The sequence below is a fragment of the Lepisosteus oculatus genome, chromosome 8, assembly GCF_040954835.1.
Source record: "Lepisosteus oculatus isolate fLepOcu1 chromosome 8, fLepOcu1.hap2, whole genome shotgun sequence".
Classification (NCBI taxonomy): Eukaryota; Metazoa; Chordata; class Actinopteri; order Semionotiformes; family Lepisosteidae; genus Lepisosteus; species Lepisosteus oculatus.
In genome coordinates this window covers 46839232-46863378 of record NC_090703.1, presented here as the reverse complement: position 1 = coordinate 46863378, position 24147 = coordinate 46839232, and the positions used below count along the sequence as shown (strand labels likewise).

General features: G+C 45.3%; 2 protein-coding genes across 5 annotated transcripts; both read left to right on the top strand.

The window, feature by feature from the left end:
* Positions 1 to 1288: 1288 nt before the first annotated feature.
* Positions 1289 to 12132, top strand: LOC107077889 (uncharacterized). The gene is made up of 7 exons (XM_015351534.2): positions 1289 to 1466; positions 2335 to 2446; positions 4407 to 4610; positions 5312 to 5441; positions 6730 to 6842; positions 9037 to 9226; positions 10980 to 12132. Exons 1-7 carry the CDS (start codon positions 1295 to 1297, stop codon positions 11088 to 11090), a joined length of 1032 nt encoding a protein of 343 aa, XP_015207020.2. The 5' UTR covers positions 1289 to 1294; the 3' UTR covers positions 11091 to 12132.
* Positions 12133 to 13620: 1488 nt separating this feature from the next.
* On the top strand, positions 13621 to 24147 carry znf711 (zinc finger protein 711). Of its 4 annotated transcripts, none has more exons than XM_069193598.1 (9): positions 13621 to 13806; positions 17230 to 17309; positions 17755 to 17853; positions 17979 to 18473; positions 18796 to 18951; positions 19330 to 19464; positions 19716 to 19853; positions 20420 to 20563; positions 20899 to 24147. In XM_069193598.1, the coding sequence occupies exons 3-9, from the start codon at positions 17775 to 17777 to the stop codon at positions 22071 to 22073; spliced, it is 2322 nt and encodes a 773-aa protein (XP_069049699.1). In that variant the 5' UTR covers positions 13621 to 13806; positions 17230 to 17309; positions 17755 to 17774; the 3' UTR covers positions 22074 to 24147. The 4 variants fall into 4 exon arrangements, with proteins under 4 accessions (XP_069049699.1, XP_069049698.1, XP_006632917.1 ...); XM_069193597.1 differs by having other exon boundaries at positions 19327 to 19464; XM_006632854.3 differs by having other exon boundaries at positions 13621 to 13810; positions 19327 to 19464.

Here is a 24147-nt window from a genome sequence, read left to right as displayed (position 1 = left end):
TCTTGTGCTGCATCCAATCATGGCCATTCTGGTTCCTCTCTTAGAAGAGAGATGCACATGATCTCATGTTTCTTTAAATTACTTTTCCCGTAATAACTTTGCTTTGTCTCCCCTTTCAATAAAGGGGAGTCTTAAAACCTAGAAATATCCATAATTTAAAAAATAATAAAGGAGTGAAAAGGCTAAGTCTTCTTTACAGGCACTCCATGTTCCCGTGGCTGTAGGTTGAAGTATTTAATGTTCCAGCTATCATTGGGAACTCCTTCTGCCGAGGTCAGTTCTTATCCTTCAGGGAAACGGCTTGTATAATAAGCCATATCATGGGAGGAATTTGTCTTGTGATATCGTGCTGTGATGTATTCTGCTGCGCTCATCTCATTGTCCTTATATTGTGGGTAGGTCAAGGTTAACAAGAACACGTTCTGACTTCCAGTAACTCGGCTGCTCAAAGTCCTGTGCTGAGCTGGGTGTGAGTGCAGGGCTGTGATGCTCCACAAGGCCCATCATCTCTAGAGCAAACCCCAGGTGGGGAAGACCGCATTCCTGCAGGGTTCCCCTGGGCTGTGGTGACCAGAGCTCTCAGCTATAGAGTGGAGATAATTACTGCTTAATTGGAGAATTTCTTACCAGGCTCCAAAGTGTTTTGTAAGACACTGTACTTCTACTGAAGTGAAAGTTTTGAAATATCAGCAGTAAACGGCCTTAGGAAACACCCCCTTATGTGCCTAAGCAAATGGTTACAGTAGGTTCATTGTGTGATTGACAGCTCAGGTGGACTCTCGGGGGGGGGATTCGGGAATCTGTGAGCTCCGGGATCCCCCAGATTCTGGGTTCTCCCCATTGGCTCTTCTGCCAAGCGGAGGCCCCATGTGTTCGGACTTGCGGTTTGTCTGGTGCCGAGCTGGACTACTGCTGCAAGAAAGTCATCTTCAGGGTAAACCTAGCCTGACGTCTCACCACAGCCTACACCTGGCTCACCTTCCCCGTGAGTGGCTGAGCAATCGATTGTTTATGCAAGGATTTGTGAGGTGAGGAATGTATCAATGCCTAAGGCTTCGTGTTTGAAACTCCACCTGTTATCTTAAGGGCTGGAAGGAGGGCAATATGCAGGTGTGCTCTGGAGCATCAGAGAAGAGAGGAGAATCTGGAAACAGATACAGAAGGCAAGGAAGCAAAAATGGATTTTTAACTGTCAGAAACGCAAGAAAAATGGAATTACAATAAAGGTTAATAATTGTCAGCACATTCAGAGCTGGGAAACAGGTGATCTTTGCCCCTGGAGCTGGTCTAGTGCATGTATGTCTGTGTGTGTGAGTGCACGTGTGAGGATCTAGCTGGAGACTTCTTGTCAGAGGCAGAGGGCACCATCAGGGCAGGAGGAGACATGGCTTGGTGCTTCGTGCTGGGATTCGTCCTGCTGCTGAGCTCTTCTTCCTTCGGAAACAGCACCACCGCCGCACCAGATGGTAAGGAAACCCGCTGCTTTCCCTATAACTGGCCACAGCTTTCAGGGGGAGTAAAACCAGATCAAACGACAAAGACCTACTTTTATTTTTGTGTAGAGTTGTCTTTTCGGAAATGTAGGATCGTGCTGGATGACACTGATCCTTTTATAACTTATACCATATACCATATATACCGTATATACCATAGTAAAAGCAGGTTGAGGTACTAACATACAGCACTTAATGTATGATCAAACATGAGACAGACACAGTATGTGAAAACATTATTTACAGTAGTTATAGTACATCTATATAAATGCAGCGGTGATTGTAGGCACCTTCATTTACAGTTGGTTTTTGTCACATCTTTTAAAAAGATGGTTTGATTGCTTATCTGAGACCATTCTCTGTAGCCAGCTGGGTAGCTTGAATGAGTTTGTTTGCTCTGCAGAAACGTCGCAGAAAACAAAGATGCTCATTCCAGATGAAGCCATTCTCAAGAGTCCCTCTAGATCGTTGTTTTGATCACTCATTGTACTTGATGGAGATTTGGGTTATTATCTGAATTATTTGTGGGTTTTATCCAATGAGCTCTACAAAATGGGTGGATGCAGGCCTTGTTTAAAAATGAAACCATCTGCTTGCACAGGTGATCAGAGCTCATCCAGGCAGAAAAATAACATCCAAAGACAGAAAGAGCTCCTTCTTTCACCTGGAAAGTCCCTCGTGGACAAGTTTTCCTTGAAGGAAAACATAAGAAACTTCCAACGGGTTTGTCAGGAGTGTAAGATGCTTTTCCGAAAGCTCCAGGCTTCAAACCGAAAATGGGACACACTCTCTTTTTCTTCCTGCTCACTCACCTTCCATTGTGTCTGGGATCTGTTTTCAGTGTTCTGCGGATCTGTGGAGGACTTCAATGAATGCAAAAACGCTTTGCAGTATACAGGGTGTGTGGCCGACCGAGGGAAGTGTTCCTGTAAGGATCACAAGCCCTTCTGCAGGTAAGAGTTCAGGTGCAGCATGACCTGGCCAGGAAGAGTGTACAGAGCACCACAGACCCCGACCCCCCCCAGCATGTGACCAGGCTGCATGGCTCCCAGCACTGGTCCTGATGGGAGGGTGTGAGGAGGGGGTCTGTGTGTTCTCTAGCTTTTGTTCCACCTAAATTCTTATTTTCTAGTCGATTTGGGTGGGTTTTCCATCTAAAACTGTCCAAAACAGCTCCTAAATACACAAGAGGGATTTGTGATCAATGGTATCAGCCCCGTACTGTACCTCGCTCCTTCATAGCTTCAGAGCTGCTCCTCCCTGCTCAACTGCAGGTGCAGTGTATATGAACTGGCAGCCAGGCCCGGCAGACACAGGGCGCCCCCTGGTGCTAGGGTTTGGGAAACACTAGAAAGATGTCACCCGCTGCAGAAAGCCCTGTCTACGGACCAAAACTGTACACTTTCATTTAAAAGCTCACTCAAAACCCACCTGTTCAGTGAGTGAGCATGCCTAGGCTGCAGAGGAACCAGTTAAAGGTTGATTCCCTGCTGAAAAGAGAAAAAAAAAAACGTTTCAGCTGTGGAGCCTTCTTCGGGTGGGACGTCTCTCCTTTCTTCTCTATTCAGCCTAGAATCAATCTTTAACTCGTTCCATTGCAGTCTACGCCTGCTTGGGCGGCTCCCGACTCGAACTATATCTTAGGATATTGTGCTGCTCTAAATCTCTGTGTATTTTATTGTATCACTTGTTGTAAACTGTGTTTCAGATCAGTATTGTACAATAACCTTTGCACCATGTATTTTTTTTTTAAACTGAAAGAACTATTCCATGATTTACTCTTGCTTCCATTACTCTCTGTTGTATTGGTGGTGCCCTTCTGGTGCAATGTCCTAATGGCGTCTCTGAGAACACAACAGCCTGAGTCCGGCTGGAAAAGAGACGAGACCCTCTAGCCAGCGATTTTTATTTGCTCTGTGGATCTTTGTGGTCCTGCTGTTTCTAGAAGAAAGTGAGGATGTCAGCTCCAAAAATGTAACTTGATATCTTGTTCCAGATTTCTATCATTTTTATAGTTATTACAGAGTCCTATAATTCCTAAGATTATCCCAGATACCCATGATTCCTATAATAATTCTTAAAATTGTTCCGTATTTATAGCATTCCTTATTTTATTCTAGATTTCCACAAGTTCAATGATTATTTATCATCTTAATCTAGATGAATCTTGATCATTTCATATTTCACGTAATTTCATATTCCTTTAATCCAAAAGATCATTCCAGATACCCGTGATTTCTATAATTATTTCTAAGATTATTTTCCAGATTCCTATAATAATGTCTAAGTCGTCTCCAGCAAAAGTGGTTCCTAAATGATGGAATAACAGCGAAGAGAATACAGCAGCTCTTCGCCGTGCCCCGGGCACAGCAACGTCTCAATCCTGTTCTCTTGTGTGTGAAACACACACGCAGACATTAGATCATCGCAGGGGGACCTTGGCCTCCTGGAACGTGTATAAGACAGCATGCGAAAGAAAAAAACGACACGGCTGTGGCCTCAAGCTCGTAAGGCTCTAAAAGCTCTGGTGCTGGCACGGGGCCGTGACGTTCGCTGACGGGTTTGCTCGGCCGTGCGCTCGTCTTTTCTCAAACGGCCAATCGTCCCGGACTTGCCTCTTAGCGGACAAAATAGGAGTATAGGCTTTGACAATGTTCATTAAGAAAATGTATCGAAAGGGGGTAGGTGCAGTGTATATGAACTGGGAGTGTGGAACTCGCTTCCCGGGCCATGTGGCTGAAGCCCGGACCCTGGTTGCTGGCTTCCCTCAGGGTCGAAGATCTTCGGATCAATGAGCTGCTCACTCCAAGCGGGAGGGGGGGACCCCCGCTCTCGTTTCTAGCCTCTCTTACGCAGTGTGAATCACTAAAAGAAAGACCCCTCTCTGCGTGTTTCCTGCCTGCCCCTCCGCAGATGCAACAACTACAGACAGGGAAGTGTCGACTACTGGTACCTGGGAACGGGCTGTGAGCAGGAGTGGAGCACCACCACCCTGATCCTGGTGGCTACCCTGCCTGGCCTGTGCCTGGCGCTGCTGGTGGGACTGGCGGTCCAGTGCGTGTACTACTGGGGGCTGTGTGAGAGAGCCCCAAAGAGCCCAGAGGCAGAGGAGGAGAGGTGAGTGCTGAGGACCAGCGGGCTAAATCAGAGAGATGGCAAAACAGGGCCGTCAACATAATTATTTTTTATTTTCTGCGGCTGTGCTTGACTAATGCACTGAGCATTAATACGCAGATCACAGTTCAGTCCCGGTCAGTTTATTTGTCAGATGCGCAAGTGCAATGAAGTGCTTATTCGCAGGTGTGCTCCAATACAAAGACCTTAAAGGAATCACCAAAAACATAAACACAGAACAGAAGCAGCAACGACAAAAAGTTCTATAACATTCAATTAAAAAAAAAAAACATCAGTGTGAGCCGATCCGTAGAGGTAGAGATCAGTAATCTGTAAGCCCGTGGAAAGAAACTGTCTCTGAATCTGGAAGTTCGTGCCTTTATCCTCCTATAATGCTTATGGGGAAATGGGGGAGAAGAGTGAGAAACCAGTACGACTGGTATCCTTAGCGATACTTCCAGCCTTCCTGGACAGTAAAATGGCCAAAGGTCACAGGTCAAATTAACTTTTGTTATTTTCATATACTACAAAGATTGTGACACATCACCTTTTCCCACACACACACACAAATAAATAGGCATGTTTCCATAGTGAGGTGCATTCTGGGGGTTATGGAATATGCTCCACTGTGGTATTTGTGCGTTTCTGCTGCAAAGCGCTCAGCGTTTCCCTGCTTTGGTTTGTTTCTCCCCTGTTCCCTCTAGGCAAAGCAAAGGACCCAGACTGTCCACGAGCCTCCCAGCCAGGCCCGTAGCCGTGAATCCGTACTCCAATCCCGCCTTCGACCCTGAGCCGGAACGTTCTCACTGGCAGCATGGGCAGCCCTGGAGGGCGGTAGGAAACAGGCTGAGCCAAGACACTGTTTTCTGGAGGGCGGGGGGGGTTGATCAGGACTGGGATTAGGCTCAGAGATGAGTGGATGTGGGTGAAGTCTATGTGCTCCCACTGGCTAAGTGCCCCCGTACCATCTGATGCGTGCTGGACAGTTCTGGGCTGATAATACTTTCTGATACAACATGCAGGTCTCACACTTGTATAGAGCGATCCGTTTCCCAGTGAAAGGTGGGTCAAAACGAGTCGATACGATGGCGCACAAGCTGTAGGCTGCGAATGCGAAGTCATACAGCCCATATGGTTGTTAGTAACTAACTGATCCCAGGATCTCATGCAGTTGTTTCTGGAACTGTGTGGACCTGACAGTCCACCCACTGGAAACAGTGAAACAGGGTATCGGCTTCAACAGCATGACTGGGCAGCTTGTTCAACACTCCCACTACTGTTTGTGTAAATAAGTGCCTCCTGTTCTCAGTTTTAAATGTAGTTTCCACTTGTGTCTTCCCTTGTCCAATTTGTACTCTAAGTCTGAACATGAAACAGTTGAATAAGAACATTAGTTTATTTTTACTCTGTGCATCCCTGATCATTTTACCAGATCTGATAGAAAACATAAGAAACACATTAAAACACACAAATTAATATCATTTTCTGTGAGGGTCATAGCAGGATCAGTCAGGAGTGTGAAATCTACCGCATAAGTTCACATAGACATGACTTCATGGTTGTCAAAGAGTAGGTTTCTAGCCAGTACACTTACACTGGAGTCCACTAGAGGACACTATTGGACAGAAAATGTAAAAAAAAAGATTAGATTACTGGAATACTGCTGCTGCAGTGTTTGCGGTGGTTCTAGCAGTGCTGAAATACTCGCTATACTGTGCATGACTGGCCTCCAGCTGGAGTGTATAAGAACACAAGTAAGGGTTCAATCAGAGGAGGTGTTCCACCCCACCTTGCTTAGTTGGTTATAATAAAATAGCATCTTACTGATCCAAGGATCTTATTCCGCTGTATCCTGGAGGATCGAAGGGGATTTGTAGGTTCTGCTAGGCCAGGCAGTCAGTTTCATGCCCCTGCAATCCTTTGTGTAAAGAAGTGCTTCCTGATTTCTGCTTCACATTGTCTCCCTTGAGCCCTTGGGTCTTGTTTCATCTTTGTTCCGACGTTCTCAGGATCCTGCTGCAGTGTTGCTGGAAATCTCAACTCCTTTCGTTTTGAGGGTTGAAGATGCCAAGGTCTAAGGCTCCGACAGGGCCCGTCTGTTAACCTTTCCTCTCCCTTCCAGAGTATCCAACGACCACAGGCTACACACCTGCACCCCCCCCTTCCAGATAATCGGCCACCACTGGCCCCCAGGGGAGAGCTCCCGCCAGTTCGCGGCCAGGGCTGGCCAAGGAGGTGAGGGGGCGGTGCTGAGGAATTCATCACGCAGCCGCATACTGACCCTTCAGCCACATACAGCAACGCTGTGGTTGCCGTGCCTCTCCAAGGCTTTTCAGATGGAAAAACAACTCTCCAATAAGACTTAGACATGGAAAAAATAGAGCACCACTTACAGTGCCTTGCGAAAGTATTCGGCCCCCTTGAACTTTTCAACCTTTTGCCACATTTCAGGCTTCAAACATAAAGATATAATTTTTTTATTTTATGTGAAGAATCACCAACAAGTGGGGCACAATTGTGAAGTGGAACGAAATCTATTGGATTTCTGAAACTTTTTTAACTAATAAAAAAATGAAAAGTGGGGCGTGCAAAATTATTCGGCCCCCTTGCGTTAATACTTTGTAGAGCCACCTTTTGCTGCGACTACAGCTGCAAGTCGCTTGGGGTATGTCTCTATCGGTTTTGCACATCGAGAGACTGAAATTCTTGCCCATTCTTCCTTGCAAAACAGCTCGAACTCAGTGAGGTTGGATGGAGAGCGTTTGTGAACAGCAGTTTTCAGCTCTTTCCACAGATTCTCGATTGGATTCAGGTCTGGACTTTGACTTGGCCATTCAAACACCTGGATACGTTTATTTGTGAACCATTCCTTTGTAGATTTTGCTGTATGTTTGGGATCATTGTCTTGTTGGAAGATAAATCTCCGTCCCAGTTTCAGGTCTTTTGCAGACTCCAACAGGTTTTCATCCAGAATGGTCCTGTATTTGGCTGCATCCATCTTCCCCTCAATTTTAACCATCTTCCCTGTCCCTGCTGAAGAAAAGCAGGCCCAAACCATGATGCTGCCACCACCATGTTTGACAGTGGGGATGGTGTGTTGAGGGTGATGAGCTGTGTTGCTTTTACGCCAAACATATCGTTTTGCATTGTGGCCAAAAAGTTCGATTTTGGTTTCATCTGACCAGAGCACCTTCTTCCACATGTTTGGGGTGTCTCCCAGGTGGCTTGTGGCAAACTTTAGACGAGACTTTTTATGGATATCTTTGAGAAATGGCTTTCTTCTTGCCACTCTTCCATAAAGGCCAGATTTGTGCAGTGTAAGACTGATTGTTGTCCTATGGACAGACTCTCCCACCTCAGCTGTAGTTCTCTGCAGTTCATCCAGAGTGATCATGGGCCTCTTGGCTGCATCTCTGATCAGTCTTCTCCTTGTCTGAGCTGAAAGTTTAGAGGGACGGCCAGGTCTTGGTAGATTTGCAGTGGTCTGATACTCCTTCCATTTCAAGATGATCGCTTGCACAGTGCTCCTTGGGATGTTTGAAGCTTGGGAAATCTTTTTGTATCCAAATCCGGCTTTAAACTTCTCCACAACAGTATTACGGACCTGCCTGGTGTGTTCCTTGGTCTTCATGACGCTCTCTGCGCTTTCAACAGAACCTTGAGACTATCACAGAGCAGGTGCATTTATACAGAGACTTGATTACACACAGGTGGATTCTATTTATCACCATCAGTCATTTAGGACAACATTGGATCATTCAGAGATCCTCGCTGAACATCTGGAGTGAGTTTGCTGCACTGAAAGTAAAGGGGCCGAATAATTTTGCACGCCCCACTTTTCATTTTTTTATTAGTTAAAAAAGTTTCAAAAATCCAATAGATTTCGTTCCACTTCACAATTGTGTCCCACTTGTTGGTGATTCTTCACATAAAATAAAAAATTTATATCTTTATGTTTGAAGCCTGAAATGTGGCAAAAGGTTGAAAAGTTCAAGGGGGCCGAATACTTTCGCAAGGCACTGTATATTGGTAGCAAACGGACACCTCAGAATTGTTTTGTGTACAGCATCAGTATCCACCATGTAGCCCGTACTGTTAGGCGTGAGATGTTACGCAGCGCCATCTCTTGTAAAAGATGCTATATGGTCATTTGTATAGTGTATTGCTCATTGACTTGTGAGAATTCAGCTGTCTGAAGCCTCTCCAGAGGACAAAATGGTCCTCACGCAAAATGAATTTATTTTCAACAGGCACAGACCAGGAGCTGTTGAACGTTCCCACGTTCAGCTATGTGATGGCTGGATGTTTTTAAACTGGGCCAATTAACCATTAGTTGAATGGCTCCCAAGGCGGGCAGCAGCTGATCCGAATGCAGGGGCAGTTTGGGAAGCCGCACGTTCTGCTGCTGACTGTTCTCCTGCGGTTCCAGCTACCTGCCCCACCGGACCCAGGACCGGACCCAAGACCAGGTTCCGACGCAGGGCCAGTTCTCCCATCCTCAGTTTCCTAGTGGCGCACCTCCGGTCCGGAGGGACCCCCGGGAGAACCTGTCTGACGGATCTGACGAGGACACGACCTACGAGTCCGCACTGCCCTCTCCCGGACACAGAGCAATACCGGTGGGTGTGGCCCAGCTTCTTTACAGCACATCGGCCAGCTGTCCCGCTCAAGTGAGCACAGAGACCCGAGCACAGAACCTGCAAGGAAGATGAAGTGCAAGGCGGGCGCTTTGTGTCGCTGTCTTACGCAGTCTTTATTGTCTTGGCGGCTGTTCACAGACAATAAATGATGTTTATTGTCATAGATGAACATGCGGCTGTTCATCTATGAATCGGCTTCATCACTCTGCTCTCCTCCCCACTGAGAGCTGGTGTGTGGGGAGCGTTCTGGTGCATCATCCAGGTGGGGCTGCACACTGGTGGTGGTGGTATAGGGGAGTCCCCATCACCTGTAAAGCTCTTTGAGTGGAGTGTCCAAAAAAGCGCTATATAAGTGTAAGCAATTATTATCATTATTATAATTAAGCAATTATTCAAGGCAGGGAACTCCTTACACGACTCGGTGCTCTTAATGAACATCATTGAAAAAACCCACCACAAAGTATGAAGTGGCATGCTGTCATGACAGCGAGGCGGTCGTAGTGACACACCTGATACTGGTTTAAAACTCAGCCAAGGAAGGTGAGACTTGGAACGGAGATCGTGAACGAAAAGGGATGTTGAAATGTGGAACGCACAATGTAATTTTGAATGAACTGGCCTATAAAAGAGCTGTTAGGGAAGCAGTAATGGAGAGTTTGGAAGCGTTAGAAAGACCCTTCTGTAATTTTTGTTTTTAAAATGTGAGATTGAACGATGTGTGCGCAATACATGTAGCAACCCAGGTGGCAGAGCGCAACTGTCCGGTGCCTCTTGATTTTTAGCACAATAAGGAAGTCGTAATCACTGATGTACATTAAAAAAAGCAGTGGTCCTAACACAGGTCCCTGCGGTACCCCACACACCACCACCCAGTCCAGGGGCCTGCACACTTGTCACATATGCTTGGCAACTGATCACGTGGCTTTCTGGTAATTACCCATGTGGCAAAAAATAGTTGGTTATTCCGGATTATTAAAAAAAAAATGATGAGAATAAGAAAACATTCAGCTAGCTGATTTATTTCTAAAGATCAATCTGTGGAATCAATCTCCATAGCAATGAAGCTTTGACTCTGAATAAGTGGCTCTGTGGCTAAGGATCTGCTCCTGTGGCTGGAAGGTTGCCGGTTCGTATCCCGCAACTGGCAGAGGAATCCTACTCCATTGGGCCCCTGAGCAAGGCCCTTAACCCCAACTGCTCCAGGGGTGCTATATACCCTGTGCTCTGACCCCTAGCTTCTCTCCCTGTCTGTGTGTCTCATGGAGAGCAAGCTGGGGTATGTGAAAAGACAAATTCCTAATACAAGAAAACAAATTGTATATGGCCAATAAAGTGATCTTATAAAAAACATTATAAAGACGTTTCATTGCCAGCAATTACTGCTGCACTAACTTTGATCAAACTTTGATTGATTGATTGAAAGAAAAGGCATCCCCTACATATATCTGTCTTTATGAGTACCTTTTCTTGTTATTTTTAATTAATGTAATTGACACTTTGTTCTAAGTTGACTTACATTGTTCCCATGTGTTCAGGTGGGTATTTTACCAGAGAAATTCAGGTGAAGTGCCTTGTCCAGGGTATAACAGCAGAGTCTGGCCTGGGATTCGAACCCACAACCCTGGAGTTACGAGTTGCCCGAATCAATATTGCTCTCTTCTTTGTGTTGTAGGGAAGACCCTGCTCTCTTTGTGTCGCTCTGACAGTGAGACGTGTTGGTTTTGTTTTGCAGAGAGGAGCTGTGCCTGTACTTCCTTACAGAAGTGCTGCCACACCTGCGTACCCCCAGTCAGACTACAACACACAGATGCAGGTGCCCAGGCCCCAGATCAGACAGCAGTAGGGTCCCCCAGAGAGAGGGGAGGTCGCTGCTTTTCGGCTTCTCCACGGTTGCACTAAGATGCACTTTCCCTTCCAAATCAGAATGACAGGACAAGCTGAAGCCTTCATGTTGGCAAGAGCTGTGGGCTGTGATGGAAAACACACCGATGACTCGTGAAATTCGGAAGATTTATTTTCTGGTTCAGAGAGAACTCCCCACTTCCTAACACACACACACACATATTAGGTTTTCTGTCTTTGCGAGTGCTGGTGTGTGGCGTGCAGACTGGCGCACTCAGGCTGCCATCCCATTATCCAGGTGGTGGCTGCACATTGGTGGTGACAGTGGGATTCCCAATTACCTGTAAAACGCTTTGAGTGGAGTGTCGAGAAAAGCGCTATATAACTGTAAGGAATTAGTCGTAGTAGTAGTAACTCTAATTTATTATAAGTTTTAGACATTTAATATTGAGCAGTACACGCGTCTCCCGCCAAATCCATTACCAGACAGCTGTCTCTTCCCGGAGTGGGTGGGAGCCATTCAGAGCCTGTCCCGGAAAAATAAGGTGTGAGGGGATACCCCCCCCACGCTGGAGGGGTGGCCAGTCCACACACGCACAAAATGAACTTCTTTTTAACCTCATCTTTTTAGAGCCACGTGTTTAACTAAGGGATTAGTGTTCACTTAAACTAGATTAACGCCGAGCAGCAAATTCCAGACGTGTTAAGAATGCAAATTTGTTCTCAACGCACAAACCCGCCTAGACCCGACATTTAAGTAAGTCGAACAATTTCTTTCGAAGGCGGAGCTCTTTCTGGGAAGCTGTCCACGGCAATACAATTCCTTGCATCTCCCGTTTCCTGGTCTTTATGCCATGTCAGATGTATTTAATAATACTGTACCTACTGTTTAGCCCTCAGCTGAAACTAAAAAAAAAATGTTTGATATGTGGGATAATTTGTTGTCTTGTATTGACATTTCATGTGTTGAAACTTTACAATAAATTGTGCAGTGCTTCTGTAGTATGTCGCAAAGCCAATTAAAGAGGAGTGATTGATTTTCATTTCTGGCATATACTGTTTTCTGTGTTTTCACAAGCTCTCGCTCTCAGAGTGGAAGCTTAGCAGTGGCTTGAGAAAGCTGTCAAATGTCACAAGTGATGTTTTTCAAGCACCGATTGCATTAGGAGCCACTGATCCCCCACTAGGGTCATTGTTGGTTAAACAGTTCACTGTGTTGAGGACTGCGCGTTCTGTGGGGTGATATCGTTCTCTCTTGACTATTTCACAGATGTAAGGGCTTTCCTTGTCCCCAATAAAGCCACAGATCTTAAATGGTCAGCATCAGTTCCTTCAGTTTGCTCTGCCTGGACTGGGGGATGACAGAGCACTCCCTTCAGAGAAAACGGATTCATTTTCCTTGACATGTCACTTCAAAGCCAAGTTGTTTGCCTTTCACCTTGCTGGTTAACCACACACGGGGACTTTTAAAAATGCACCTATCTGGCAGAAGAACATGTCCTCATTTTACCCTGAAAGCCGTGCCAAGATTGTCTGGGGGTGTCGTAAAAGCCTGGTTGCCTAGGAAACGTATTGAATTCCACAGCCAGTACTACACTTCCCTCCTGGCCCCGCCCCGGCCAACCCGAGCAGGACTACATTTCCCAGCATGCTTGCCTGCCTCTCAGCTCCCACCCGAGCATCTTTGACGTTTATCATTTACCCGACTATTAATTCACCGAGCCGTCTGCTTCATACGCCGCTCTATGTACTCCATAAATATGCTAAATTGTGTTAGGCTCTAGTAATTTTCTCAGTTACCGATTCATTGTAGCGATCGGCTATTTACTACACTCTTCGCTGCCTTTTTTTTTAAATGACATTTTTATATAAAAATTTCGCCAAAAAGGAAAAACAACAACAAAAAATCGCTTAAAATAGTTTCTCGTTTGTAATGTTTACGGACCAGGTCTAGATCTCATTTCTAAAAATGTAATTCGCAGAAGTTAATTGAAATGGCTATTTAAAGAGGAGGTCTGTTTTTATGCTTTATGCAAAATCGAGATTTTGCGAGGTTTTTTTTTTTCATTCCTAACGGGACAAAATATAGTTGCGGGCAAATTAAAACCAACAATTCTGTGTTATATTTATCCGTATCTAAAATATAAGCCCCAGGAGGATATGGACGTGGGTAGGCTGCAAGCGAACAGCCCACAAGGCTTTTAGAAATCATTTAATCAGAAATCAATAAAACCCGTCAGTGTTCCGAGCGCGCTCATGGCTGGGAAGGGGTTGAGCCACACACGCGCACCGACAGCACAGTCTTTCACCCGGCAGCATCAGCAAAGAGCAGGGCCGCCATTTTCCCCCGCTCCGTCTCTATGGCGAGGAGTCGCTCCTCTGCGCTGCTGCCCTGCAGCGTCTAACCCAGAAAAGAGCACGGGAGCCGCTCACTCGAGTGACGTAAACAGACGGGGATCTGCGGCGGAGGAGGCCGCGCGCGCTGTGTGTGCTTCCCCCCCCCCCACACCACCACCTCCTCCTCCTCCCCCCCTCCCTCCCCTCTTCTCTCCCGTCAGCGCGCAGCCTGATTGGTCCAGGCCTGGGAAAGAGAGTTCGAGAATCCAGAATGTGCAGGCCTCGGAGTCCGCGCGGCGGAAAAAAATAGCAAAACAGTCCCGAGACAAAGGGGAGAAGGGAGAAAACCTTCCTCGAGGCCGAACGGAGGGAATTCGAAGGCAGGTAAAGGGGGTCTGCGCGAGGGGAAACCGTTGAGGGAGCCGGCGGCGGGGCGGCCGGGGCCCAGTCGGCGCGGCCTGGGGCCTCGCTCATCCCACTCGCTAAGCCGCACAACAAAGGCGGCAGCGGCCTGGGCCTCGCCCGCGTCTTTTTCCCCGCCGCGGCGCCGAACCTGCGGCCCCGAGTGCGATAGATGCGACGTGCGTCGCGGGGAGCGCCCAGAAAGCCGTGCCGGCGGTTTCAAAACGCGAAGGTAAACGTTTCAGGCGCGCCGAGAGGAATCGGGGTTCTGCTTCAGGAGGAGGAGGAGGAGGAGGTAGAAAATGGCGGAAAACAAAATGTCGGCTGTCTGTCTGTCGCAGAGCGGCTTCGTCTGCATTGAGGTCGCCTTTCACGTTCACGTCTCAGAAAGCACCGGTGTTGGGGGGATTCTCGTGAAATAAAGTTGAAAGAGACCCGAATCGCGACTTCATAAGGGCCCTGTACTTGTGGCTTTGCAGGGTGTAGCGACGTGCTCTGTGCACTAACGATCTAGTGTCTGGTGGCAGCCCGCCTGCAGATAATTAGCGAAGGGAACCCGCCATGTTTTTCTGTCTGCAGCGGGGAGCTGTGGGCAGCCAGACTGACAGGGGCAGAGCAGAAGGGCAGTGTGTGCGATATGAGAACTGTATGAAGTCTGATTAATAGGCATATTCATGCGTTTCAATAAAAAAATAAGCCCTTCCATTTATTAGCGCAGTTAAATACATTTTTTTTCGTGAATGTGCAACATCAGTGTTTTGTGATCTGTTTGCTGCTTTAAAAAAATACAAAACATACGAATCTTCTTGGCGTTTGCGTCAACCTCAGAGTTTATTCCAAATCCACGAGTGTCTTTTTTTAAAATATTTTCTGGGCAAACGATCGCACCTGCAAACTTGGGTGTAGGTGCGAATGCAAATCGGTGTGTTTAATCTGTTGTAAGCCGTCTTTTCTGCATTCGTCTGATCATGCCTACTTGTATTGTCAGATGGATACAAAAAAAACTTGTTTCAACTTGACACATTTTAAACTTTGCACTTCTATTCTATGAATGAGTTTAGAAGGCGTGCATTTTCTGTTTTGGCGGTAGGCGCGCTAACCTGTGGTACACATGCTGCATTCTGTCAGTGCTGTTGCACTGCTTATGCATGGCTGCTATCGCATTTTAAGAACAAAGACCCGTGTATATTACTTGTCATGTTTTTAAATAAACCTATTAGCTTTTCAAATTGCACGGTTTTATATTCTATTTGGCTCAGCGGGCTAAACCACAGCGTGACTGGTGATGTTTTCCTTCTTGATGTTTGTTATGCTGCAGCAGTTAAAAACATTATTTCTGTCGCACATGTCCTTATTTGTCATTTCCACATTACGATGAGCAACCTTAAGACACACAGCTTAGGAGTTGTGAGCTTTCCGAACCTCAGTCTGCTTCTAAACTCGAAATATGAAACACCAGAGCAGTGATACGTAACGTCCCCATGATTGCGTAAATTTGGTTATATTTGGGGGTTTCTTGATATTGTAATTAGTTGTATTTAAAAATCAATGTTTCTTAACACACTGGTGTGTTTTATATTTCCTGATTTTTTTTTTCTCTTTGTTACTTCTGTTGGAACCCCAGAAAAACTTGAAAACGTGGTACAAGAAAAACATTAAATCTTATAATATTAATAAAGGGATAAATGGCTCTTATTGGTTCCGATTTAATATTTGAGCAGCATTTACTGCACTCCATTTATTTTGAGAATTGATTAATAGCAAAACTGACCTTAACGTACCTTTGTGGAGTGGTTTAGGAAGACAGAACCGAAAGCTACATTTACAGCTCAGTACTGTTACAAATAAAGTATTTCATCTTTCTGCCTTTAGCCCAATAACGTGATCTTTGATCATGTCCGTTTTGAAAATTGTCCAATCAGTGCAGTGAAAAAGACCACAATTTTAAACCGATCCCAAGACTTTGTTTTTAGAAAGGAACCCCAAATAAAATTGTGTTCGGTTTTTGTAAGAGACGTAATTGCCCATTTGTGGCAGATTGGAGTTGGAGTTTAAATCCTGTTGAACACTTTCTGTGAGAAGCCCCATAGGAAGGTAAATGGCTGCAAACTGGAAGGTATCAGGACTGAGATTATTGCATTAATACTCAGTCCTTTTCTTGCAGGACCAGTGTGTCTGCAAGTTTCTAGTCCAGCTGGCCTTGTAGTGACAGGCGTGAGCTAATTATTGGCTTAATTGGACCAGTTGATCAACTTCTTCTAGCTTATCAGGTACTGGTACATTAGATCAGAGATGTCCAACCCTGGTCCTGGAGAGGCCTGGTCCAGCAGGTTATGTTGGTCGCCAGTAACTAAAAGTAGGGATCAGTTTGATGGTGAACAAATAAACGGGTGATTTGCAAAATTAAGTTATTTTGAGATCACCTAGGTTTGACCAGCTCAAGGGCTTGCATTCCCTTAACTGTATAGGTAACATGCTTGATTCATCAGTAGTTCACAGGTGTTGCCATTCTTTAGAAATAGGTGATCTGTAAGAGTAACTGTTTGACGGACCCCTGCAGTAGGCTTCTCATGCTGTTCACTGGCAGGCTTGCCTCATTGGTGTGATCTGGTGCTCATCACATCACATCATCGTCGCGGAAAGGATGTCAGTCAGATGCGAGCACACTTCGCTTCATCTGGGTAGAGCTTCCCTAGGTAGAGGCCTAAATTGTCTTTTTAACACAGACAAAATATAATGGCCTTGTTTTCTAAGTACTTAGAAAAGTCTGTGTGAGTGAAAGTGCTTGCAGGTATGCATCTGAGAAACCTGGTCATTTTAAATACAACAATGATATGTAGAGACTTGGAAATACGTAAGTCATTATAGACTTTTAAACACTTAAGTTATGATATTTAAGTCATTAGTAAATGCAGTGGACAGTTATACTTTATCACCATTGCCACCCTAGAACCTACAAGGATGGCTCACTACTGAAAGACCATGTAGAAATGTTTTTTTTGGGATTGATACAGTGATACCTGTTAACTTGTAACAAGTCACTTTATTTGGGGCTGTCTGCAGCTGAATACTAAGCCATGTAATTAGTTATTTTTCACATTTTCTTTGTGTAGAGATTGAATTGCTCCAGTATTATGTCTTGGAAGCCTACTGGCTGCTAGCAGAGCTGATCAGTTGGTGCCAGATAGAATACAGTTTTAACACCATGTGCAGTGAAGTTTCTGTAAGCACGTGAGAGTAGCATGTTGGCTTTCTTAAAAACTGCACTTGAGTTTGTAACCTAAAAAGAAACCTCTTTGTTCCTTCCTGTGTGATCTTTCATCACTAGCTGGAACGGTTGTATACGTTCAGAATCTTTGACCAAGTGGCTTTGTTTAAACCAAGTCATTTCTTTCTCCTAGGTACCTACCTCCTTGAAGCAAGAAAAGAATCTGGCAAATATTTTTCTGTTTTGTTTGAGAACATTGCATCAAATGTGAAGGTAGGTTTGACATTCATTCTGAATTACATGCGGTGGTTGTGAATCCGATCATGGCACACGGACGGTGGCTTATTGGAACTCGGGCTTAAATTATTGATTGAGGATGAAATGTGACAGACGTAAGGTGACAAAGACTCTGTAGGATGGGGAGTCTTGGCTGATGCGTCTTGAATCAAAATCAAAACCAGTCTGGTTGAGAATGACACTTGGACCTGACTTTAGTGGTCAGGGCGTTCCTTGTGAGCAGTCAGCCCAATGTGAATTGGTAGTGTTCTTAATGAAGTAATGACATTTATATAACATAAACTGGGCAGCAATAACCAGGCAGCAGTGTAGTATCTCAGACTTGTTAGCGATGCTAAGTTACAGCGCAGACGTCAGTGGTTTCGTGTTTGGTAAAGACTGGAAGAAATGGAGCTTCTTGTCTTTTTCCTCTGCTCTGAAGCTTTTGGGATCTCAAAGAACATGGACCAAGGAGGAGGGGGGTTGGAGCTACAGTCGCAGGATTCGAAAATGCCTCACACAATGATAATGCAAGACTTCGGTAGGTATCCAAATGCAGAGCTAGATAATGACGCAAATGGGTACAAGCTCCAATTGGTCATTTTTCTGCAATTGAATTCTTAAGTGTTTTTAAGAGAGGTTCACCTGGCTGATTTGTTCTCTCAGTAGCAGGCATGGGTGGTATGGCCCACATCGACGGAGACCACATCGTGGTGTCGGTGCCGGAGGCGGTGCTGGTGTCCGATGTGGTGACGGACGAGGGCATCACCCTGGAGCACGGGCTGGAGGCGGAAGTGGTGGAGGGCCCCGAGATCGGACAAGGCGACGTGGTGACCGCGGATGGCGTGATTGTCCCGGAGTCCGTGCTGGGGGCCGAGGTGGCCATCGAGGAGGCGCTGGATGCTGACCACCACGTGCTGACTACGGACCTTATTGCCGAGTCTGTCCGCGTGCCCGACCAGGTATTCGTGGCTGACCTCGTGTCCCATCAGGACGGCCACTTGGGCCACGAGATGGTGTCTGAGGAGGTCATGGTCACAAACTCGGACTCGGAGACCGTGATCCAGGCGCATGAGGGTGTTCCGGCCTCTACTGTCACCATAAAGACGGAGGACGATGAAGATGGCAAGAGCACCTCTGAGGACTACCTGATGATCTCCTGTGAGTGTCTTTACTTTATGACCAGGGCTGCTTGTCAGTGTGACCACTGCAACTTGTCAGTGATGGATTCATAAGTAGCTGACAATTGCTTTAACGCTTTCCTTTAAATGATGGTCCTTCCGAAGTATAGGACATGAAACGGGCATCTGCCATTCCTGTCCTCCTGCCCTGGCTATGTTTAGCATCTCTTTAGTTAGATGTAAGAATTTTTGTTTTTTAACTGCTTTGTTGGGATGAGACTAGGCAGCTGAGAGAGTTAAGTCTAGAAGTTGTTAGTTGATTCTGCATGTGTGTGGTTGACACGCCTGTTGTTTCTTGACAGTGGATGATGTGGGGGAAAAGCTGGACATAGGAAACACGCCCTTGAAGATCAGTACTGAGGTGACGCAGGACGATGGCTCGAAAGAAGATGGGTTTGGGTCAGAGGTCATAAAAGTGTACATTTTCAAGGCTGAAGCAGAAGATGATGTTGAAATAGGTGAGTCATTTGCATTTTGCTGTGCTGTATGTTTACTTGTAGGCTGCAGACAAAACAGGGTTGTGAATGACAGGGGTCAGAGGGATTAAAATAGATAGTTTTAGCTAAAAATAGTTTATAAAATGAATTTGTAGACATTTAATCTTTAAAATTTTATATTTTTTATGGCTGGCCTGTGACTGAAACTGATAAGTTTAATCTTGCATCCTTGTTGCAAGACATTTTATATGAAAAGAACCAATGTAGGTATAAATGTCTAGACAGTGTTTATTGTCTGATATTGAAAGAAGAAAGCTGGCCTAATACACAGCCAGTCCTACACTGTTTCTTGAGATGCAGTAAGGAGGTCTTGAGAACTGTTGTTGTTGTGTGAAGGAGGCACGGAGGTGGTGACGGAGAGCGATTTCCACAATGGCCATGCGGTGCTGGAGCCCGGCAGTGTGGGACGGCTGCCGAGGGAGAAGATGGTCTATATGGCAGTCAAGGACACCTCTCAGGAAGACGAAGATATCAGTGAGTATATTCTCAGTTCCCTTTGCCTCCCTGACATCATGCTTTTGATTTGCTTCATTTTGCTTTTCTATTTGTCCCGGGTGATAAATATTCTGAATCTGTGCAGCCTAATTTAACAATTTAAAAGCCTAAGTCTGTATATAAAAAGAGAGGCTCTAGAAAGTCCATCGTGGTCCACCTGCTGAGTCCTTTAGAGGCTTAAACCCGAATGTCATGGGGGGGGTTCAGTTCCTGTTTCCATTCCTATCCAGATTGTGCAGAGATTGCAGATGAGGTTTATATGGAGGTGATTGTCGGAGAAGAGGAGGCTCCCGCTATGCAGGAGACTCAGCTGGATGATTCTACGGTTAACAAGACGTTCGTTCCTGTGGCATGGGCAGCTGCATATGGTAAATATATTTGCAATCTGATACCTCAGGATTAATTAATTTAATTGTTTCTTTTACATACCTGACCAAAGCCCTGTAAGATATCTTATTTTTTCCTGCAAATCTTAGCACACAGGAAAGTTTGCTGTGAAGAGGAGATGTTTAAATTACGATCTTTGAAATGAATGTCCTAATGCTTTCCTGATGAGTTTGGTATTGCTATTTGCTGTTTTTATTGGCTAGCTTTAAAAAAAGAAACATTTATTGTGAAGGGTAGGTATAAAACGTTTGTACAAGTACCATGATAATTTACAATGCTTCAGATTCAAGATAGTCAGCAGGAAATTCCAGTATAGCCTATATGCAAAGCAAAACTAGTTGGACAATATGTAAGCTAATGGAAAGGGTAACTTTGTTTAATTTATTTCTGATATTGTTATGAAATTGGTTCTGACATATTGGAAGATGTATTGCTAGACTCCATTGATCTAGTTCTCACACGTAGTTAAAATAAAACACCAAGGAATCAGATTGTCTTAGGTCTGTTTCGGAACAGGTTTTTCCACTGTATTCTCTCTCCTGACCAGGTAACAACCTTGACACCAGGTTAGAGAACAAGAATGGAGCAGCCACTCAGTACTTGCAGATTAGCGATAGCATCAGCACCAGCAGGGCACTCAAGCAAAAGGCCAAGAAGAAGAAGAGGGGAGAGACACGACAGTGCCAGACCGGTAAGGGTCCCTCCGAGCTCCGAACTGTTGAATTCTGTGCAAGCCTTGTGCTTTGTTTTACATAAAGCAGTTAGCTGAGCAGTCCTTGTGATGAAGAGCTTGAGGGGTAGTTTTGTTGTAATGTTTCTTGCTGGTTCAGTGTGATATGACACCAACGTGTCTTAAAGTCCCGTTAGGCATTCGATCGTGTAACAGCCGAAATAGCACTGCTGTGATGTTTGATTGGTAGGCTTTGGCAATGTGCATTTTTTGCACCCTGAACAAAGCCTTACTCTTTGATAACATTGTGGGCTGTTTTACAGTTGTTACACTGTCCACTACCTCTTCTTCCTCAGCGGTGATCATTGGTCCGGATGGGCAGCCTCTGACCGTCTACCCCTGTCACATCTGCGGGAAGAAGTTCAAGTCGAGGGGTTTCTTGAAGCGGCACATGAAGAACCATCCAGACCACATGTTCAAGAAAAAGTACCAGTGCACAGACTGTGACTTCACCACCAACAAGAAGGCCAGCTTCCACAACCACCTGGAGAGCCACAAGCTGATCATCAAAACCGAGAAGATCCACGAGTTCACCGAGTACACGCGCCGCTACCGCGAGGCCAGCCCCCTGAGCTCCAACAAGCTCATCTTGCGCGACAAGGAGCCCAAGCTGCACAAGTGCAAGTACTGCGACTACGAGACGGCTGAGCAGGGCCTGCTCAACCGCCACTTACTGGCCGTCCACAGCAAGAACTTTGCCCACGTGTGCGTAGAGTGTGCCAAGGGCTTCCGGCACCCCTCGGAGCTGAAGAAGCACATGAGGACCCACACGGGCGAGAAGCCGTACCAGTGCCAGCACTGCGAGTTCCGCTGTGCTGACCAGTCCAACCTAAAGACTCACATCAAGAGCAAGCACGGCACGGACCTGCCCTACAAGTGCGGCCACTGCCCGCAGGCCTTTGCCGACGACAAGGAGCTGCAGAAACACACGGAGATCTTTCAGGGCCACAAGACTCACCAGTGCCCGCACTGTGACCACAAGAGCACCAACTCCAGCGACCTGAAGCGGCACATCATCTCGGTGCACACCAAAGACTTCCCGCACAAGTGCGAGGTGTGCGAGAAGGGCTTCCACCGGCCCTCGGAGCTCAAGAAGCACTCGGAGACTCACAAGGGCAAGAAGGTCCACCAGTGCAGGCACTGCGACTTCAAGATCTCCGACCCTTTCACGCTCAGCCGCCACATCCTGTCGGTCCACACCAAGGACCTGCCCTTCAAGTGCAAACGCTGCAAAAGGGGCTTCCGGCAGCAGAACGAACTCAAGAAGCACATGAAGACTCACAGTGGCCGGAAAGTGTACCAGTGCCAGTATTGCGAGTACAACACTACGGACGCATCAGGCTTTAAGCGGCACGTCATATCCATTCACACCAAGGACTACCCGCACCGCTGTGAATACTGCAAGAAGGGCTTCAGGAGGCCCTCAGAAAAGAACCAACATATAATGCGGCACCACAAAGACGTGATGTAATGTTGTGCATCCCCTTCCTGGCTCCCGGCGGCCCTTTCTGGATTTGGGATAAACTCGGGGGAGGGCGAGGGGGGGAAGGGGCGCGAAGTTTCTATGGTAAATGATGGTAAAATTTTAATTAAACGTTTTCCTTGTCAGTGCTGATTCACGCCTTTTCCGGGAATTGTAAAATGTAAAATAACGTCTTAAAACCGCAAAACTAAAAAAGAAAAGTATTAAAGAGTCAGCGAGGGGAGGGGTCGGGGCGAGGGTTGTGGGAGCTGTGTTTTTTTTTTTTTTTCCAGTCCTTCGTTTTGATTTGCTGCAAAAGAATCACTTGTTAAAACATTCAGGGGTTCAAATAATGTCCCTTTTTTATTACACCTTGCGCATTTAATGCAAACGAGAAACAGAAAAATAATGCGTGAAGTTTAATTTGGGGAGTGGTGCTCATAGATGGTATGTCGGAGAACTTGTCAAATGGATTTCACTCTGGTCTTCGTTAGATTTTATATGGGGGAGTGCTGCTTTTGTCATCCGAAGTAAATGTGTTTTTTACATGCTAGGAAGTCTGTCTCTACCAGCCTTTGCACAACAAACTGTATCTGTTTAATATTCAGCAAGAAACCCAAGCAGTGTTCATGTGTCATATATGCAAATGTTCTGCTTGGGATCATCTTAAATTTGTAACACCATTTCAGATTCAACCTGTAGTTATAATCGAGTGAAACCCCCAGATATTTCCAGTAACTGGCAACAGGCTTCCACAGCATCTCAAGCAGGTTCCTAATCTTTCCTTTAGATACTCTCGTCCTGTGTGCTTACCTTCCTCCCCACCTGATTGTACAAGAAATGTTGCATACTGTCTCATTGCACTGGCTTAATTCCTAAGGACTACAATCAGCTCACTTGTGCAGATGTGCGACACACGGACTAAGCGATTGTTGAATTTGTTATGTATTAAAATGAATAAGACTTGAATGACTGAAGCTGACTTTTGGTATCTCAGATCCTGTTTACTCCCTCCAAAATCAAAATGTATCCACTTTCTCCATGTAATAGTACAATGTCAATTTATATGTGTGTGTATATATATATATTTTACATTGCACTATGTAACCGTTAATTTTCGGAAGTGGTAGGTCAGTCATGCCTTACACTAAAATTGCCTGTTGAATTTAATACTTTTTAATACACTGTGACACTGGATTATTCATCTTATTTTTTTACAAAATTTCCCCTAGCTCTTCAGAAACGAGTTGCTAGTTGTGAATATCTTATGTTATTCAACGGTGTCAGGAAAAGAAATTTGATTGGATCAACAAGATTATTTTTAATTTATTCGACAGTAGTGGGAGCAGGATTTGTGTTTTAAAGCAGTGACTAAAGCATAAAGAATTCTCAGTGGTACAGAAACTCAATCTGTTCAATGCTATCTGAATCGGTTTTGTTCCTTTTTAAATTAAATTCTGTAGTTCTGAGGTATTTAGAATCCCAGAACTTGCCTGTCATTGAGTGTTTTCAATTGCATACAGCCATTTCTTAGTGTCAGTACTTCAGACCAATTCAAACTTTTTGAAAGTCCCGGGTTTAGTGTGTGCTACCAGTCCACGATCAGCGCGTTAGTCAACTAAATGAGTGTTTACATTGTTGCCTCCTTTTGAAATTGCTTACCTTTAAGGAATTTCCCAGAAGTGTTTCTGTGTTGTTGCACAAATAATATGTTGTCTGTTTTATAGATATATATCTGTGTTCAGCATCTCATGTACTTTACATGTTCAGTTCTTAAAGGACCATTGTACTTAACATCAGTGGGATAGGACAGGGTCTGAACAGTTACTTGAACCCCTGAAATATTTGTATGTTTGCCCCCCAGTTTATTTCTATTAAAAGGAATCATATTCTTCCCTAAGTGAACCCTGTATTGCTGAAATATTAACTTCATATGAACATGAATAGCAGTGAGTGTACAAGCTGGTGTGCTGGCTCAAATGCAATTTTTTTCTAGATATTTTGTAACTGGTGTACATTTTACAATAAACTACAGATGGCCATAGAGTAACCCATTCAGCCATCTCTTGACTTTTATTTTAAA

Bases quoted from the DNA above. Each gene is read 5' to 3' on its own strand.
- znf711 (XM_069193597.1), top strand. From the start codon at position 17,775: ATGGACCAAGGAGGAGGGGGGTTGGAGCTACAGTCGCAGGATTCGAAA. The intron at 18,952-19,326 runs GTGAGTCATTTG...TGTTGTGTGAAG, and splicing joins AGAAGATGATGTTGAAATAG to GAGGCACGGAGGTGGTGACG. The intron at 19,854-20,419 runs GTAAATATATTT...TCTCCTGACCAG, and splicing joins GGCATGGGCAGCTGCATATG to GTAACAACCTTGACACCAGG.
- LOC107077889 (XM_015351534.2), top strand. From the start codon at position 1,295: ATGTATGTCTGTGTGTGTGAGTGCACGTGTGAGGATCTAGCTGGAGAC. The intron at 2,447-4,406 runs GTAAGAGTTCAG...GCCCCTCCGCAG, and splicing joins GATCACAAGCCCTTCTGCAG to ATGCAACAACTACAGACAGG. The intron at 6,843-9,036 runs GTGAGGGGGCGG...CTGCGGTTCCAG, and splicing joins GGCCAGGGCTGGCCAAGGAG to CTACCTGCCCCACCGGACCC.